General features: G+C 43.4%; 1 protein-coding gene across 1 annotated transcript in view; it reads left to right on the forward strand.

Moving 5' to 3' along the window:
* LOC110509604 (fibrinogen C domain containing 1) overlaps positions 1 to 18,360 on the forward strand; it is a 245,602-nt gene that overhangs the window by 225,586 nt on the left and 1,656 nt on the right. Inside the window, exon 7 of the mRNA XM_021590592.2 lies at positions 12,827 to 13,006. Coding sequence (XP_021446267.1) covers positions 12,827 to 13,006 — 180 coding nt within the window. The remainder of the gene's footprint in view (positions 1 to 12,826; positions 13,007 to 18,360) is intronic.

The following is an 18,360-nucleotide window of genomic DNA, read 5'->3' on the forward strand; positions in this document are numbered from 1 at the left end:
CAGCGCCCAACGCGCCTGACGCGCATTAAGTCGTTTGGCAGAACGGATGTACTCAAGGTTCCTATGGTCAGTCCAAACGACAAAAGGAACGGTCGCCCCCTCCAACCACTGTCGCCATTCGCCTAGGGCTAACCGGATGGCGAGCAGTTCGCGGTTACCCACATCATAGTTACGTTCCGACGGCGACAGGCGATGAGAAAAATACGCGCATGGGTGGACCTTGTCGTCAGAGAGGGAGCGCTGAGAAAGAATGGCTCCCACGCCCACCTCTGACGCGTCAACCTCGACAACGAACTGTCTAGAGACGTCAGGTGTAACAAGGATAGGAGCGGATGTAAAACGATTCTTGAGTAGATCAAAAGCTCCCTGGGCGGAAACGGACCACTTAAAGCACGTCTTGACAGAAGTAAGGGCTGTGAGAGGAGCTGCCACCTGACCGAAATTACGGATGAAACGACGATAGAAGTTCGCGAAGCCGAGAAAGCGCTGCAGCTCGACGCGTGACTTAGGGACGGGCCAATCAATGACAGCTTGGACCTTAGCGGGATCCATCTTAATGCCTTCAGCGGAAATAACAGAACCGAGAAATGTGACGGAGGAGGCATGAAAAGTGCACTTCTCAGCCTTCACAAAAAGACAATTCTCTAAAAGGCGCTGGAGGACACGTCGAACGTGCTGAACATGAATCTGGAGTGACGGTGAAAAAATCAGGATATCGTCAAGGTAAACGAAAACAAAGATGTTCAGCATGTCTCTCAGGACATCATTGACTAATGCCTGAAAGACAGCTGGAGCGTTAGCGAGGCCGAAAGGAAGAACCCGGTATTCAAAGTGCCCTAACGGAGTGTTAAACGCCGTCTTCCACTCGTCCCCCTCCCTGATGCGCACGAGATGGTAAGCGTTACGAAGGTCCAACTTAGTGAAAAACCTGGCTCCCTGCAGGATCTCGAAGGCTGAAGACATAAGAGGAAGCGGATAACGATTCTTCACTGTTATGTCATTCAGCCCTCGATAATCTATGCAGGGGCGCAGAGACCCGTCCTTCTTCTTGACAAAAAAAAACCCCGCTCCGGCGGGAGAGGAGGAGGGGACTATGGTACCGGCGTCAAGAGCTACAGACAAATAATCTTCGAGAGCCTTACGTTCGGGAGCCGACAGAGAGTATAGTCTACCCCGGGGGGGGTGGTTCCCGGAAGGAGATCAATACTACAATCATACGACCGGTGTGGAGGAAGAGAGGTGGCCCTGGACCGACTGAACACCGTGCGCAGATCGTGATATTCCTCCGGCACCCCTGTCAAATCACCAGGCTCCTCCTGTGAAGAAGAGACAGAGGAAACAGGAGGGATAGCAGACATTAAACATTTCACATGACAAGAGACGTTCCAGGAGAGGATAGAATTACTAGACCAATTAATGGAAGGATTATGACAAACTAGCCAGGGATGGCCCAAAACAACAGGTGTAAAAGGTGAACGAAAAATTAAAAAAGAAATGGTTTCGCTATGATTACCAGAAACAGTGAGGGTTAAAGGTAGCGTCTCACGCTGAATCCTGGGGAGAGGACTACCATCCAGGGCGAACAAGGCCGTGGGCTCCTTTAACTGTCTGAGAGGAATGTCATGTTCCCGAGCCCAGGTCTCGTCCATAAAACAGCCCTCCGCCCCAGAGTCTATTAAGGCACTGCAGGAAGCTGACGAACCGGTCCAGCGTAGATGGACCGACAAGGTAGTGCAGGATCTTGAAGGAGAGACAGGAGTAGTAGCGCTCACCAGTAGCCCTCCGCTTACTGACGAGCTCTGGCCTTTTACTGGACATGAAGTGACAAAATGACCAGCGGAACCGCAATAGAGACAGAGGCGGTTGGTGATTCTCCGTTCCCTCTCCTTAGTCGAGATGCGGATACCTCCCAGCTGCATGGGCTCAGCACCCGAGCCGGCAGAGGAAGATGGTAGTGATGCGGAGAGGGGGGCGACGGAGAGCGCGAGCTCCTTTCCACGAGCTCGGTGACGAAGATCAACCCGTCGCTCAATGCGAATAGCGAGTTCAATCAAGGAATCCACGCTGGAAGGAACCTCCCGGGAGAGAATCTCATCCTTTACCTCTGCGCGGAGACCCTCCAGAAGACGAGCGAGCAAGGCCGGCTCGTTCCAGCCACTGGAGACAGCAAGAGTGCGAAACTCAATAGAGTAGTCTGTTATGGATCGATTGCCTTGACATAGGGAAGACAGGGCCCTGGAAGCCTCCTCCCCAAAAACAGATCGATCAAAAACCCGTATCATCTCCTCCTTAAAGTCCTGATACTGGTTAGTACACTCAGCCCTTGCCTCCCAGATTGCCGTGCCCCACTCACGAGCCCGTCCAATAAGGAGAGATATGACGTAGGCGACACGAGCAGTGCTCCTGGAGTAAGTGTTGGGCTGGAGAGAAAACACAATATCACACTGGGTGAGGAACGAGCGGCATTCAGTGGGCTCCCCAGAGTAACACGGCGGGTTATTGATTCTGGGCTCCGGAGATTCGAAAGCCCTGGAAGTGGCCGGTGGATCGAGGCGGAGATGGTGAACCTGTTCTGTGAGGTTGGAGACTTGGGTGGCCAGGGTCTCAACGGCATGTCGAGCAGCAGACACTTCCTGCTCGTGTCTGCCTAGCATCGCTCCCTGGATCCCGACGGCTGAGTGGAGAGGATCCGAAGTCGCTGGGTCCATTCTTGGTCGGATTCTTCTGTTACGGTGAGTGAATGAGGACCCAAAAGCGAATTAACTTAAACAGAGCTTCTTTAATTACCAAACATAGGTAGGCTCAGACGGACCGGCAGATTCCGACAGGACAAGACAAGGTTACAGCAAACATGACGACAGTCTGGTTCAGGCATGAAACACAACAAACAAGAATCCGACAAGGACAGGAACAAAAACAGAGAGAGATATAGGGGACTAATCAGAGGGAAAAGGGGAACAGGTGGGAGAAGGGGTGACGAGGTAGTCAAGAGGAGACAAGGAACAGCTGGGGGAAAGCGGGGGAGAAAAGGTAACCTAACAACGACCAGCAGAGGGAGACAGGGTGAAGGGAAAGGACAGAGACAAGACACAACATGACAGTACATGACATTCTAGGAGCAACAACAGCTCAGTCGCAAAGTGGTAGGCCACACAAGCTCACAGAATGGGACCGTTGAAGTGCATAGCGTGTAAAAATCATCCTCTGTTGCAACACTCACTACCGAGTTCCAAACTGCCCTTGGAAGCAGCGTCAGTACAAGAACTGTTCATCGGGAGTTTCATGAATGGGTTTCCATGGCTGAGCAGCCACACACAAGCCTAAGATCACCATGTGTAATGTCAAGCGTTGGCTGGAGTGGTGTAAAGCTCGCCACCAATGGACACTAGAGCAGTGGAAACGCGTTCTCTGGAGTGATTAATCACGCTTCACCATCTGGCAGTCCACGGACGAATCTGGGTTCAGCTGATGCCAGAAGAACGCTACCTGCCCGAATGCATAGTGCCATCTTTAAAGTGTGGTGGAAGAGGAAAAATGGTATGGGGCTATTTTCATGGTTTGGTCTTGGCCCTTTAGTTCCATTGAAGGGAAATGTTACTGCTACAGAATACCAGGAAACATTCTAGACAATTCTGTGCTTTCAACTTTGTGGAAACAGTTTGGGGAATGCCCCTGTGCACAAAGAGAAATGGTTTGTCGAGATCGGTGTGGAAGAACTTGACCAGCCTGCAAAGAGCCCTGACCTCAACCCCATCAAACACCTTTGGGATGAATTGGAACATCGACTGCAAGCCAGGCCTATTATCCCAAAATCAGTGCCCAACCTCACTAATGCTCTTGCAGCTGAATGGAAGCAAGTCTCCACAGCAATTTTTAACAAATAGTGGAAATCTTTCCCAGAAGAGTGGCGATTGTCATGCAGAAAAGGGGGGACCAACTCCATATTAACGCTCATGACTTCAGAATGAGATGTTCAACAAGCATGCTTCGACATACTTTCGTTCACATAGTGCATCGTAATACAAATACAGGACAAGATGAAGACCAATCTATCCTTAACTTCAACAACATTTCCAGTAACGGTTACATAGACATTTTACTTGCGATGACTGTAATATGTATTTTTATCAACCTTAGTTTAATTAGCTGACTGTTAGTCACTCTGGATAAGAGCTGCTAAATGCTTCGCAATTGTGCATTTTTACATTTTGGTCATAGCAGATGCTCCTTGCCAGAGTGACTAACATTCAGTGTATTAAACTAAGGTAAACAAGAATATACCAGTCATAACAAGTAAAATATTATATTACCACTACCGAGAATGTTGTAGTAAAGATGGGGTATTTCCGAATATATAATTGTGTTATAAAATACTGAACACTTCGATTCTAATTAAACTTTTACACGATAGGCTCTGTGAATTGTATGCATGCTGACTGCAGGAATGTCCACCAGAGCTGTAGCCAGAGAATTTAATGTTTGCCGATGTCCACATTGTGTACAAAGTGCCCCATAGTGGTGGTGGGGTTATGGCATGGGCAGGCATAAACTACGAACTACAAACACAATTGCATTCTATTGATGGCAATTTGAATGCACAGAGATACCGTGACGAGATCCTGAGACCCAATGTCGTGTCATTCATCTACCGCCATCACCTCTTGTTTCAGCATGATAATGCATGGCTCCATGTCGCAAGGATCTGTACACAATTCCTGGAAGCTGAAAATGCCCCGGGTTCTTTCATGGCCTGCATGCTCACCAGACATGTCACCCATTGAGCATGTTTTGGATGCTCTCACAATCAACAGCCTGATCAACTCTATGCGAAGGAGATCTGTCGCGCTGCTTGAGGCAAATGGTGGTCACATCAGATACTGACTGGTTTTCTGATCCACGCCTCTACCTTTTTTTAAAGGTATCTGTTACCAACAGATGCATATCTGTATTCCCAGTCATGTGAAATCCACAGATTAGGGCATCATTTATTTATTTAAATTGACTGATTTCTGAACTGTAACTTAGTAAAATCTTTGAAATTGTGACATGTTTTTTCTTTAGATTTTTGTTCAGCGTATATGTCAAGTACATTTAAGTACATGCACTGTACATCTGCAACAGTTTACTAACCACTGTGCTTCCAGCAATGCACTGTACATTCTAAGAATACAGCATCTTGTACTGTTCCAGTAATATTCTGTACATTTGTGTTATAGTAAAGGTCCTGTAAATCTACAGTTATTTACTGTAAAAATTACAGGATTACATTTACAGTGTGTTTGACTTGACAATGAGTGACACGTATATGGCAAAACATCACAAACAGATCTGGAACCAGGTTACATTGACACCTGTTGCTGCTTGAAATGTCAACCAAGCACCTCAGTTGTGAACAGCTGTTCTCTTGCTTATTTAGGTTATCGTATCTTGTTTCTGCACTGCTACAGTATATAATTAGAGCCTTATTGCAAATCTTCACTGTGACCTTAAACTATCAGAGGCTGTCCCCATTGCATACAGTTAAGTAATCATATATGATCCGTGAAATCTCGAGACACAACATTGCTTTTAAGCTACACAGCCTGTGGAAAATCATTATTTCTCTTTCAAATATCTTTTCATCCTAAGAAAACACCCGTAACTGTAGAATGTGTTTTGAACACCAAAGCTAGAGGCTGGTATGCACTAAGCTGCAGTCCCCCACTGTTAGTCTATCGTCGCTGTAATGCAGTGTGTTTTTCACTGAAACACCTCAGAGTGACTGGAGAACCCAGTTTGGTCAGGAGGGAGGCGTATTCCTGTTCTGCTCTGTCTGTCAGTCTCTTTGATCTCAGGAGTGCAGAGCTCTGGCCTGGAAGCACCATCAGTCTACACACCACGGGAAACCAAGGAACAGGAGGGGGCAAGGATGTGTGGAAGGAGGAATGGCAACGCCCTCACTCTGTCTTTGTCGCTCTCACTCTCTCTCTTAATTAGAGTTCATTGTGAGACAGCCATGACATGCCTGAACTGAAACAGACTCACTGAGTGAGTCACTTCACAGCCTGTGATGTCAATCACTAGGTTTGTTTATTTTGAAACATTGAGTTTTCAATCTTGACTACAGAGTTGGAATGGAGTGAAATTGACCCATAGCCAGCTGAAGATTGTATGGTCGGCACAAGATGAGTCTTTCGTATTGAGTTCCTGTCATGGGAGCTTCCAAACTCTGTGACTGGGGCGTGTCCGTTCACACACACAAAACATTTGTGACTTGTTTCCTGAAACTAGGCATATGTTGCACGTCACTATTTCATAGGAGAGGCATATGAATTATATTTATAAAAAATATATATATATCTAAATGCGTTTTTTGGCCTTCTGGAACATGTGAACTTTCGTGTGCCTTAATACAAACGTGTATGGCATCTGCAAATACGAATACAATTGTTCAATTACGAGCCTAGTTGGTTTAGCCATGGAAAAAGCCTTCCCCGCTGGCCATGATTGGCTGTGATAATGAATAGGCTGGAAATACAGAGAGATGAGTTCGGATTGGTCTGCCGTGTACCATCTTCTTTCTATAAAATGAGCTGCCGTTATGTGTAGCAGTGGCGGTCAGTGCCGTTTTATGAGCATGACCTTATTTCTATTACAGCATATTGGATGACTCTCATTCATATTCCATTCACCCAGTTCAATGTAACAGTGATAGGTGTAGGCTACTACATGATACTCAAATGTTCCCTATACCCATCATGAGGTTGCTACAACCTAGCCTATGAATTACATTTTACAACGTATGTGCACACAGGTTTCAATGCCGCTTGTACACTCTTGCCTGCATCTAGCTGATGTAAGGTGAAGTCATTAGTACAACAGTTGCAAACGAGAGTTTCTGTCGGACAAATTCAGGTATGTTTATCCTTGTTTTGTTCTGTTTGCTTCCGTTTAAGAAACGTTTTTCAACAGAATAGGCAGAATGAATAAATGAACATGCATGAACAGAGTTCACTCTCATAACAGCCACATTGTATTCCTTCTCTTCCCTTCGCTTGTGGACTTCAATCCACAACAGATCAGCTGTATGTGACCAGGCAAAACACATTTTCCAAGCCAAACCGCTACACACAGCCTGCATCGTTGTCACCCTATTAGCTAAAGTAACGTCATAGTCAGCATAGCTAAAAGAACTAACACGTTAGTAAATTCGCTACAATCATGCAGTAACGTTAGTGTACATTCAGTAAGCAGTTACACCGGTGGGCCCTGGTGGCAATAAATTAGTAATACCAAAAGCTTCCCCTGACTCGGAAGAGTTCCAGTGTTGTGTTGGAAAGTCATAGTCAGCGAGCTAATATAGCATCCCTCTGTTTGAGCGTAATATTTCTTAAGGCTAAACTAGCTAGCTGCATTTGTTAGCTTAGTAAGTGAATCTGAAAGTGAAAAAAATTACGAAATCTCCCTCTCTCTCTAGTTCGCTCTTGCTTCTCCTAAATTTTGGAAGAAATTAATTTGTTCAAAACTGTTCAAACTGTTCACTCACCACATGTTCTACACTGCAGTGCTAGCTAGCTGTAGTTTATGCTTTCAGTACTAGATTAATTATCTAATCCTTTCATTGGGTGGACAACGTGTCAGTTCATGCTGCAAGAGCTCTGATAGGCTGGAGGACGTCCTCTGGAAGTTTCTGTGCACATCTATGGAAGGGGGTGAGAACCATGAGTCTCCTAGATTTAGTATTGAAGTCATTGTACCCAGAGGAGGACGGAAGCTAGCTGTCCTCCGGCTACAACATGGTGCTACCCTACAGAGTGCTGTTAAGGCTCCTGTAGACCTTTGCAGAATAGTGTGTTATAGTCAGTTATTTGGTGATGTGAATCTATTTAATACAGTTTTATCTAAAAAATAATAACCTTTTATATGTTTTACAATTAACATTTTTATGAAATTCACTGAGGAGGATGGTCCTCTTCTTCCTCCTTCTTCCTCCTCTGAGGAGCCTCCACTGATGTGTAGACAATCCTTTCTATTGCAGCTGTTTATATATATATATATATATATATATATATATATATATATATATATATATATATACAGTGCCTTGCGAAAGTATTCGGCCCCCTTGAACTATTTTTTTGTGAAGAATCAACAACAAGTGGGACACAATCATGAAGTGGAACGACATTTATTGGATATTTCAAACTTTTTTAACAAATCAAAAGCTGAAAAATTGGGCGTGCAAAATTATTCAGCCCCTTTACTTTCAGTGCAGCAAACTCTCTCCAGAAGTTCAGTGAGGATCTCTGAATGATCCAATGTTGACCTAAATGACTAATGATGATAAATACAATCCACCTGTGTGTAATCAAGTCTCCGTATAAATGCACCTGCATTGTGATAGTCTCAGAGGTCCGTCAAAAGCGCAGAGAGCATCATGAAGAACAAGGAACACACCAGGCAGGTCCGAGATACTGTTGTGAGGAAGTTTAAAGCCGGATTTGGATACAAAAAGATTTCCCAAGCTTTAAACATCCCAAGGAGCACTGTGCAAGCGATAATATTGAAATGGAAGGAGTATCAGACCACTGCAAATCTACCCAGACCTGGCCGTCCCTCTAAACTTTCAGCTCATACAAGGAGAAGACTGATCAGAGATGCAGCCAAGAGGCCCATGATCACTCTGGATGAACTGCAGAGATCTACAGCTGAGGTGGGAGACTCTGTCAAAAGGACAACAATCAGTCGAATATTGCACAAATCTGGCCTTTATGGAAGAGTGGCAAGAAGAAAGCCATTTCTTAAAGATATCCATAAAAAGTGTCGTTTAAAGTTTGCCACAAGCCACCTGGGAGACACACCAAACATGTGGAAGAAGGTGCTCTGGTCAGATGAAACCAAAATTGAACTTTTTGGCAACAATGCAAAACGTTATGTTTGGCGTAAAAGCAACACAGCTCACACACCATCCCCACTGTCAAACATGGTGGTGGCAGCATCATGTTTTGGGCCTGCTTTTCTTCAGCAGGGACAGGGAAGATGGTTAAAATTGATGGGAAGATGGATGGAGCCAAATACAGGACCATTCTGGAAGAAAACCTGATGGAGTCTGCAAAAGACCTGAGACTGGGACGGAGATTTGTCTTCCAACAAGACAATGATCCAAAACATAAAGCAAAATCTACAATGGAATGGTTCAAAAATAAACATATCCAGGTGTTAGAATGGCCAAGTCAAAGTCCAGACCTGAATCCAATCGAGAATCTGTGGAAAGAACTGAAAACTGCTGTTCACAAATGCTCTCCATCCAACCTCACTGAGCTCGAGCTGTTTTGCAAGGAGGAATGGGAAAAAAATTCAGTCTCTCGATGTGCAAAACTGATAGAGACATACCCCAAGCGACTTACAGCTGTAATCGCAGCAAAAGGTGGCGCTACAAAGTATTAACTTAAGGGGGCTGAATAATTTTGCATGCCCAATTTTTCAGTTTTTGATTTGTTAAAAAAGTTTGAAATATCCAATAAATGTCGTTCCACTTCATGATTGTGTCCCACTTGTTGTTGATTCTTCACAAAAAAATACAGTTTTATATCTTTATGTTTGAAGCCTGAAATGTGGCAAAAGGTCGCAAAGTTCAAGGGGGCCGAATACTTTCGCAAGGCACTGTACATATATATGTTTGTATATATAACGTTATCAATGGTGAACTGCAAATGTGTTGCTACTGCTCTCAATAACATTGTTGCTCTGAATTTATTAAGCTTTATCGACAAAGGTCAGTAGGAAACAATTGTGATGGACTACTTTCTGGAGGACGATTGTGCAATGCTTACTCTCTCTGACTCTAAAAATGAATCAGACGTTAAGGAAATCCCTGATTTAGGTAAAACACATTGTCATTGAACCAGACATTGTAGAGTCTTTTGATTACAGTGATGGGGAAGAAATGGCAATCATGAAGTTGACCAAGTTTTGAAATCAGTGGAATGCCTGGTGGAAGTATGATAACGAGATTCATACAATTCTGTCATTTAATTGACTATGCAGAGGGAGTCGAAAAGAGAACACAGAAGGCTATTGTATAAAACACCTGTCTCCGTATTACATCTTCAAACTAAGGGCAACCATGGCATCCGTTACAGAGAGGTAGAAAGATTGGATTATTGTTATGGCTTTGCACATGGTCAGTGTGAACCAGAGTGACTTGACACAATGGGCCATACAAGCTGTACAAATAAAATGGAAATGACACAGGACGTCTTATTTAACAAAAGGGGTTGCAGTCTTCTGTGAAGTGTTCATCCACGTATACAGGTAAGAGTCAAGCTACATTTTCTGTGTAGTAATATTATCTCAGAAAGCCATTTGCATTGCTAGTAATAGCCTAATGTTAGCTTGCTAACTAGCTAACATTGAACCTATTTGGTTAGCTTTAGCTAGCTATGACAATCAGTTTGTATTGCTAGTACTCTATGGATTTGGATTATGATTAATTCCTTAGCTAGCTAGCTGCATGTCTAAACAAAAGATCCCAAGTTAAAGCATACTGTTAGCTAGCTGTCAGGATCGCTAGCTAACATTATGTGTACGATCTCTGTAGTAGTATTATCTCAGACTGCCATTTCCATTGCCAGTTATAGCCTAATGTTAGCTAGCTAACTAACATTGAACCTAGTTGGTTAACTTTAGCTAGCTTAGACAATCGGTTGGTATTGCTAGCACTCTATGGGTTGGGATTATGGTTTATTGTTTAGCTAGCTACATGTCTAAATACGGGACTCCCCTTCGCCAGATGATTACATGACCCATGAAGTTGGCAGTGATTGTGGCCATCTGTTGTATAATAAAATATTTGAATCTGGAATTTGTCTTTCAGCATCAGTAGAACCCGCCTGACTCTCCTCCACAAGTCATACAAGGAGACTGGAGGATGGTACAGTGCTGGTGGAAAGCTATGGCTGGCAACAACACCTGACTCCGTACTTCAGGCCGTTGCCACAGATCAAGCAGTACCAGCACTTCAGGTGAATATCATTTTCATTGCATTGTATGGGGTTATTATTCTAATCTAAATTTGGGAGGTGAATTGATTTTATTTAAGGTCTTTATTTTTTGGTCTATTTTCCTGTTTTACAGCTTCGATGCTCCGGAGTCTGGTGTTGTTGTCGCCAAGGAGCATTCAGACTCAGTCTGGACCAGGTTTTGGCTGCTGCGCAACACTGACGTCCTTCCTCCCATAGATGGTCTGCCTGTACAAGCACCACTCGGACTGGATACAACTAAACGTGTATATTTTTGAGAAGATCAGGGACTTTTTCGATGAAGAGACCATGGATATCACATGCCCTGCACCAAAGTTAAGGGCAGGACAGAAACAGGCTCATATAGCTTCCCTTGTTCATGCGTGGTGTGGACGGACCAGTTCATCACTGGGGGCGAGTTCCCAGTCATCCAGGCTTTCGGCAGTGCCTCTCTCCTAACACACATGCCATACGTTGCTGCTGCTATTCATTTTTTATCCTGATGCCCAGCCTCTTTACCCCTGATTGTATGCACATAACTACCTCATCTAGCACTAATATTGTTCTTGATATTATTCTTGTACATATTCATTATTATTTTGTTCTTTCTCTTCTGCCGTTGACATTTTTTGTTCTTTTTTTATCTTGACATTTTCTTTTTTTTGATATTGCTACTATGCAAATATGCAATTACCCATTTCACTGTACCGTTTACACCTTCTGTAGAGACCCTTCCACTTAGCAAGATTATAGCGAGATTATGCACCTTCTGTATGCTGTGCATGTGACAAATAAACATAGATTTTGTTTTTGATATCGTGTGTTTAGCAGAGACGGTAATGTGAACAACAACATGACCTGCACCAAAGTCATATTAGGATATAGGCTTTTTGTAGGCTACTACTGTTACCACTTTTAGCCTTGAAATCTTTACTACACTACTCACTCTGTTTAGCACATGGCCACATGTGAATCCTTAAAGAGATGGGTGGGGCTAATGCTTAAGAGGGTGTGAATGATTCGGAATGAGTGTAGACTAAGAAAAGCTCGCCAGAGACATTTTCTCGAAAGTGGGGTTACAATTTTTTCAACTTTAAAAGCCCATTGTTCCTCAACAAATGCAGTGTATGATATAACATGTTATAGCTCTGAATCTTTACTTTTATCCAATGTCAAAAAAAAATTAAAAACATAATTTTAAAATGTAGCTTCATAAGTCCAAATCAAGCCGGTCAGTCACATTTCGCCTGTCTCCAAAAGCAAAAAGGCTTTTTCAGGCTTAGGGGTTAGGTTTACGGTTAGGGTCACAATTAGGATTAGGTTAAGATTAGGATTTAGGGTTAGGGGTTTTGGGTTAAGATTAGGGATAGGTTAAGGGTTAGGGAAAAATAGGATTTAGAATGGGAATCAACTATTTGGTCCCCAAAAGGATAATAAAACAAATGTGTGTGTGTGCATGAGTGCGCGCTCACGTTTGTGTGTGTGTGTCCATCAGAGTGTGTGCTTTGTGATGACTCGGGAGTGAGAGCAGTGCTGTCTTTGATGTTATGTGACAGACCATGGGTTAAAGCATCCAGACAGAGCAACCTGCTGCGCTGAGGGGACCTCTCACTTACTGTAGCAGGTTGACTTCTGGGAACTGACCGGTGGGCAGGGACGTTAAGTGTTTTCCTAGAAGACACATGGCACAGCACAAAGCAGATGTTGCTCCTGAAATTAAATGATTTTGGTGTGGGTGTTGTCTCAAGGAAACAAGGGGTCTCTCTCCCTCAGGGAGTGGCTCTGACTGGTCATCTCTCTCTCTCTCTCTCTCTCTCTCTCTCTAGGGTTGAAGCAGATCCATGCTCTCTCCATCCAGGGCAATTATGAGTTGAGGATTGACCTGGAGGACTTTGACAACAGTACAGCCTATGCCCAGTATGGTATGTTTGGAGTTGGCCTGTTCTCTGTGGACCCTGACGATGATGGATACCCACTGACTGTTGGAGATTACTCTGGAAATGCAGGTACATATATCTGAATGACCCTTTGTTAATCAATAAAGTATCAACCTAATAAACTCTCATCTTCAATTAACATTTTATATTTAAGTTTGATTTGAATTATAGATTGGGTTGTTATAGACCCGAGACACCGGGGTACCCAAAGCAAAGTTAAGCCGCACTTAAACACGTATGTTGAAGCCCCAGGTTTACTCATTAAATACGTATGACTCAAAAATGCATTGACTATCTATAGTAAAAACTGCCTTGTCCTCTGCAGTAGTTTATTGTTAAGTGCTGAGGGAAGGAGGGATGGAAGCGTTTGGTTTGGTCTCCACGGCGTGGATAGACAGGGACAGAGAGACAAGGACAGACCGTATGTGTCTGCGTATATCTGTTCCCCAAACATCACATCTCAGCCGCAATCCCGTCACCGTGAATAAATTACTACCCAATTAATTACGGTGGTTGACCGGCAGCATAAACAAAACACTGCCAGATGCCTGTCACAACAAATAATCAATTTAAAGAACCTTTGGGGAGTGGAGTACTGAGAACTGAGCACACAGAGAGAGAAGAGGGACAGATGAGAGATGGAGGGATGGGAAGAGGGGGTATAGATGAGAGGAGTAGGGAGAGAGTGTTGTCACAAGCAGGTTTTGCAGAAAGAGAGAGTGTTGTGTAAATGGCTTGTACACACAAATAAATAATGGTTCTAAATAGTACCAGGCAGGGGTTATTTGGCTTGTAACCATAACAGAACCCTTTTTGGTGCTCTATAAATGACCATTAACATATGTTCTATATAGCACCAAAAAAAGGGTTGTAACTGCGTGTGCATGTCACACATGTCGAACACCAATTTTGGAGCTACATGAAACCATTTTTTTTGTGGTTCTTTATAGAACCTTTGTTAATAATGATTGTATAAAGAATATTTCTCATTCTGAAAGGCTCTTCGTAGATCATTTTGAAGAACCATACAGGGTTTTTATTCTGGTCAGCCATGTTATATTGTTAAAACTCCATATGTGTTGTTATTGTATTGACAAGTTGAATCAAGTAAGCTACCTCTGGAACAGCTGGGGGTCACTGAGTAGAGAATTGAGAACCACTGACTGATTTAGTCAACCGTTTTCAATTGACACAAGGCCATACGTGAGGCTTTCACAGGACACCATCACTGGCCATGGCCAGTTATAATATGTCATGGCATAACACAAGCTATTAGATAAACTGGACAATTAAATGATCACTAAAAGAGCAAAGAACCATTTTGTGAACTGTAAAGAACCATTGTAGAGCTTAACGGGTTCTTTGAGTCATTATGGTTCCACATAGAACATCACCCTTCCCAAAGAACCCTTGAGGAACCCTAATGTGTTACAGTGTAAAGCTTGTTCCCGCTCTTCCTACCTCAATACCACTAACCTTCAACTGACAACATGCCGATTGGACATTTGAATCCCACTGCAGCACACTAGCCTCTCCCTCATACCCTCTCCTCCCCTTAGTACAACTGTTATTGTTATTATCACACACACTCTCACTCACATTTTCTCTGATCTGAGGGGTATCCTACGAAGCAGGTTTGAGGCCTAAGAGGGTATGAGGGAGAGGCTAGTGTGCTGCAAACGTAACTTTGGTTAACTCTGAGTTCAACTCATGATAACCGGTCATACGAAAGCTGCTCACTTTTTAGCCAAGTACATTTCTATGGCTGCTTCAGAGCTAACCATCTCCGGTGCAGGCTAACTCACGGCTAACTCCACTTACCCTGATTGAAATGACTGAAATAAATGATATTTTTTTATGTTACATGGTAATGACAGAATACATTTTAAACTGTACGCAGCATCCATAGGAGTGGGGGGGGGGGGGGGTACTTGTGCATTGATAAGCACCCGAAATACGGCATTAACAATAAGTATTAAAATAAAGACAGCCTACCTGGAAACAGTGGGTTAACTGCCTTGTTCAGGGGTAGGACAACAGATTTGTACCTTGTCAGTTTAGGAATTTGATCCAGTAACACGTTCGGTTACTGTCCCAATGCTCTAACCACTAGGCTACCAGCCGCCCCACTTCTAAAAGCTTATTTCACACAATAGCCTGCTGAATTTGAAAGATAACTTTAATTTCATATTGAATCCGACACAAATGAAAATGTGGCACTGACTCGCCTATAGATTGATGTTTCAGAAATGTCTCAATGAAGAGCTCGGTGTTCGACTAGCCATGTGTGACATGCACACGCAGTTACAAGCCTGTTAGACTTAGCGGCAGGTGGACAAACAATATCCACCGTCGTAATACGAATAAAGCCTGAGCTGGAATGTGAAGCTACAGTGGGGTAAAAAAGTATTTAGTCAGCCACCAACTGTGCAAGTTCTCCCACTTAAAAAGATGAGAGAGGCCTGTCATTTTCATCATAGGTACACTTCAACTATGACAGACAAAATGAGAAAAAGAATCCAGAAAATCACATTGTAGGATTTTTAATTAATTTATTTGCAAATTATGGTGGAAAATAAGTATTTGGTCATTAACAAAAGTTTATCTCAATACTTTGTTATATACCCTTTGTTGGCAATGACAGAGGTCAAACGTTTTCTGTAAGTCTTCACAAGGTTTTCACACACTGTTGCTGGTATTTTGGCCCATTCCTCCATGCAGATCTCCTCTAGAGCAATGATGTTTTGGGGCTGTTGCTGGGCAACACAGACTTTCAACTCCCTCCAAATATTTTCCATGGGGTTGAGATCTGGAGACTGGCTAGGCCACTCCAGGACCTTGAAATGCTTCTTACGAAGCCACTCCTTTGTTGCCCGGGCGTTGTGTTTGGGATCATTGTCATGCTGAAAGACCCAGCCACGTTTCATCTTCAATGACCTTGCGGATGGAAGGAGGTTTTCACTCAAAATCTCACGATACATGGCCCCATTCATTCTTTCCTTTACACGGATCAGTCGTCCTGGTCCCTTTGCAGAAAAACGATGATGAAAATGATGTTTCCACCCCCATGCTTCACGGTAGGTATGGTGTTCTTTGGATGCAACTCAGCATTCTTTGTCCTCCAAACATGACAAGTTGAGTTTTTACCAAAAAGTTATATTTTGGTTTCATCTGACCATATGACATTCTCCCATTCTTCTTCTGGATCATACAAATGCTCTCTAGCAAACTTCAGACGGGCCTGGACATGTACTGGCTTAAGCAGCGGGACACGTCTGGCACTGCAGGATTTGAGTCCCTGGCGGCGTAGTGTGTTACTGATGGTAGGCTTTGTTACTTTGGTCCCAGCTCTCTGCAGGTCATTCACTAGGTCCCCACGTGTGGTTCTGGGATTTTTGCTCACCGTTCTTGTGATCATTTTGACCCCACGGGGTGAGATCTTGAGTGGAGCCCCAGATCGAGGAAGATTATCAGTGGTCTTGTATGTCTTCCATTTCCTAATAATTGCTCCCAAAGTTGATTTCTTCAAACCAAGCTGCTTACCTATTGCAGATTCAGTCTTTTCAGCCTGGTGCAGGTCTACAATTTTGTTTCTGGTGTCCTTTGAAAGCTCTTTGGTCTTGGCCATAGTGAGTTTGGAGTGTGACTGTTTGAGGTTGTGGACAGGTGTCTTTTATACTGATAACAAGTTCAAACAGGTGCCATTAATACAGGTAACGAGTGGAGGACAGCGGAGCCTCTTAAAGAAGAAGTTACAGGTCTGTGAGAGCCAGAAATATTGCTTGTTTGTAGGTGACCAAATACTTATTTTCCACCATAATTTGCAAATTATCCTACAATGGGATTTTCTGGATTTTTTTTCTTCTCATTTTGTCTGTCATAGTTGGAGTGTACCTAAGATGAAAATTGCAGGCCTCTCTCATCTTTTTAAGTGGAAGAACTTGCACAATTGGTGGCTGACTAAATACTTTTTTGCCCCACTGTAACTGAAGCTGATTCGCTTTAGAAAATCTGAGTAGATCTAGCTTGCATAGTAGGATACCCCTCTGGTCTCAGTGGACAGGTTGGTCATTGCGGCTGGAAGCAGCTGGATTCTAACCGTGTTCAGTGGAGCCACCTTGTCCCATCCACTTCCCTTCAGCCAGACAAGGTTACACTGAGTGGGCTGCAAATTACACGCTAAGTACTGCTAGCCTGGTTCCTCTTTTCTCTCCCATTGTTTCGTATTATCCGGCAACCATTATCATGTTGTCACATTGGGTTGTTGTTAAATGTTTTTTTATTTTTTATGTTTCGACGTAGGGGCTCTCTGTGTGAATGCTGAAACGCGCCCTGTGGCGCTGCGAGTTACTGTGGGAAAATGGAATTGGAGGGAGTGGAGTGGTGATGTGGCCACACCCTACCTGGGCAAATAATGGATTTAGTTTCCCTGATGAGAGGCTAGAGAACACTTAACTAATTGTCTTTTGTTGAATTTATATAACAACATTCCAACCTTGTTTAGCATGATCTATTCTATTATGTCACTATTTGCATTAATTTGCATCTCTTTCAATTAGAGACTTTTATTTTGAAGGTGAACCGCAAATTCAAGTACTGTGGCGAACCCTTATTGTGTCTAGCTTCACATATGTGGGTCCGCCCATCATTAATCAAATAAGTCTTATAAATGTGGGTTATTTTAGATTATGACACCTAGCTAGATCGTTAGTTAGTTAGTTACTATAGCTACTGAAACAGATTATGTTGTTTGGCTATGTTTTTGGGGAAGAACATTGTTTGCATCCATCAGCTAGCTAGCTTTTTTTTAATGACCAGCACTGTCCCAGAGCTTGGGGAAGTGTGTCTGCGTTCAAGTGAAGCAGCGGCAGATGCGCGAGACAAAACTTTGCCAGCATCATAGCATACGTATCGGTGAATGCTGTGACATGAAATACAAGTAATGGTGTAATCAATGTGTAATAACAACGTAAAAAAATATGTGAACGTATTAAATTATTATCTGATGTGCAGTCATATTCAGGTCTTGATTGGTCAACAAGCTTATTTTACGTGTCAAATAACATTATTTGACACGCAAAACCCAAATGGCGTTCCATAGCCAACCACCCAAGAGTGACATTCAGCTCAAAGCCGTAGCCTATAGCTAGCAGTGTCCCGTGTACCTCTCTTCAGTTCTATTTCTGTAGATGCTCGCAGAGTAGTTTTAGATCCTGCTGAGGCTTCAAAGCTCTTTTTTAAGTGTAAGTGTGTGTGTGTGTGTGTGTGTGTGTGTGTGTATGTGTGTGTGCGTGTGCGTGTGTGTGTGTGCGCGTGCGCGTGTGCGCACTATGTGACAGTTGAGCGCTGATCGGATCGTTAGGGAGGCGATAGTAAAAGCAGAAGGATAAAGAGGTCAGCATAGGGCCCTTTGATAAATGAAC

The sequence above is a fragment of the Oncorhynchus mykiss genome, chromosome Y (genome assembly GCF_013265735.2).
Source record: "Oncorhynchus mykiss isolate Arlee chromosome Y, USDA_OmykA_1.1, whole genome shotgun sequence".
In the NCBI taxonomy this organism is placed as follows: domain Eukaryota; kingdom Metazoa; phylum Chordata; class Actinopteri; order Salmoniformes; family Salmonidae; genus Oncorhynchus; species Oncorhynchus mykiss.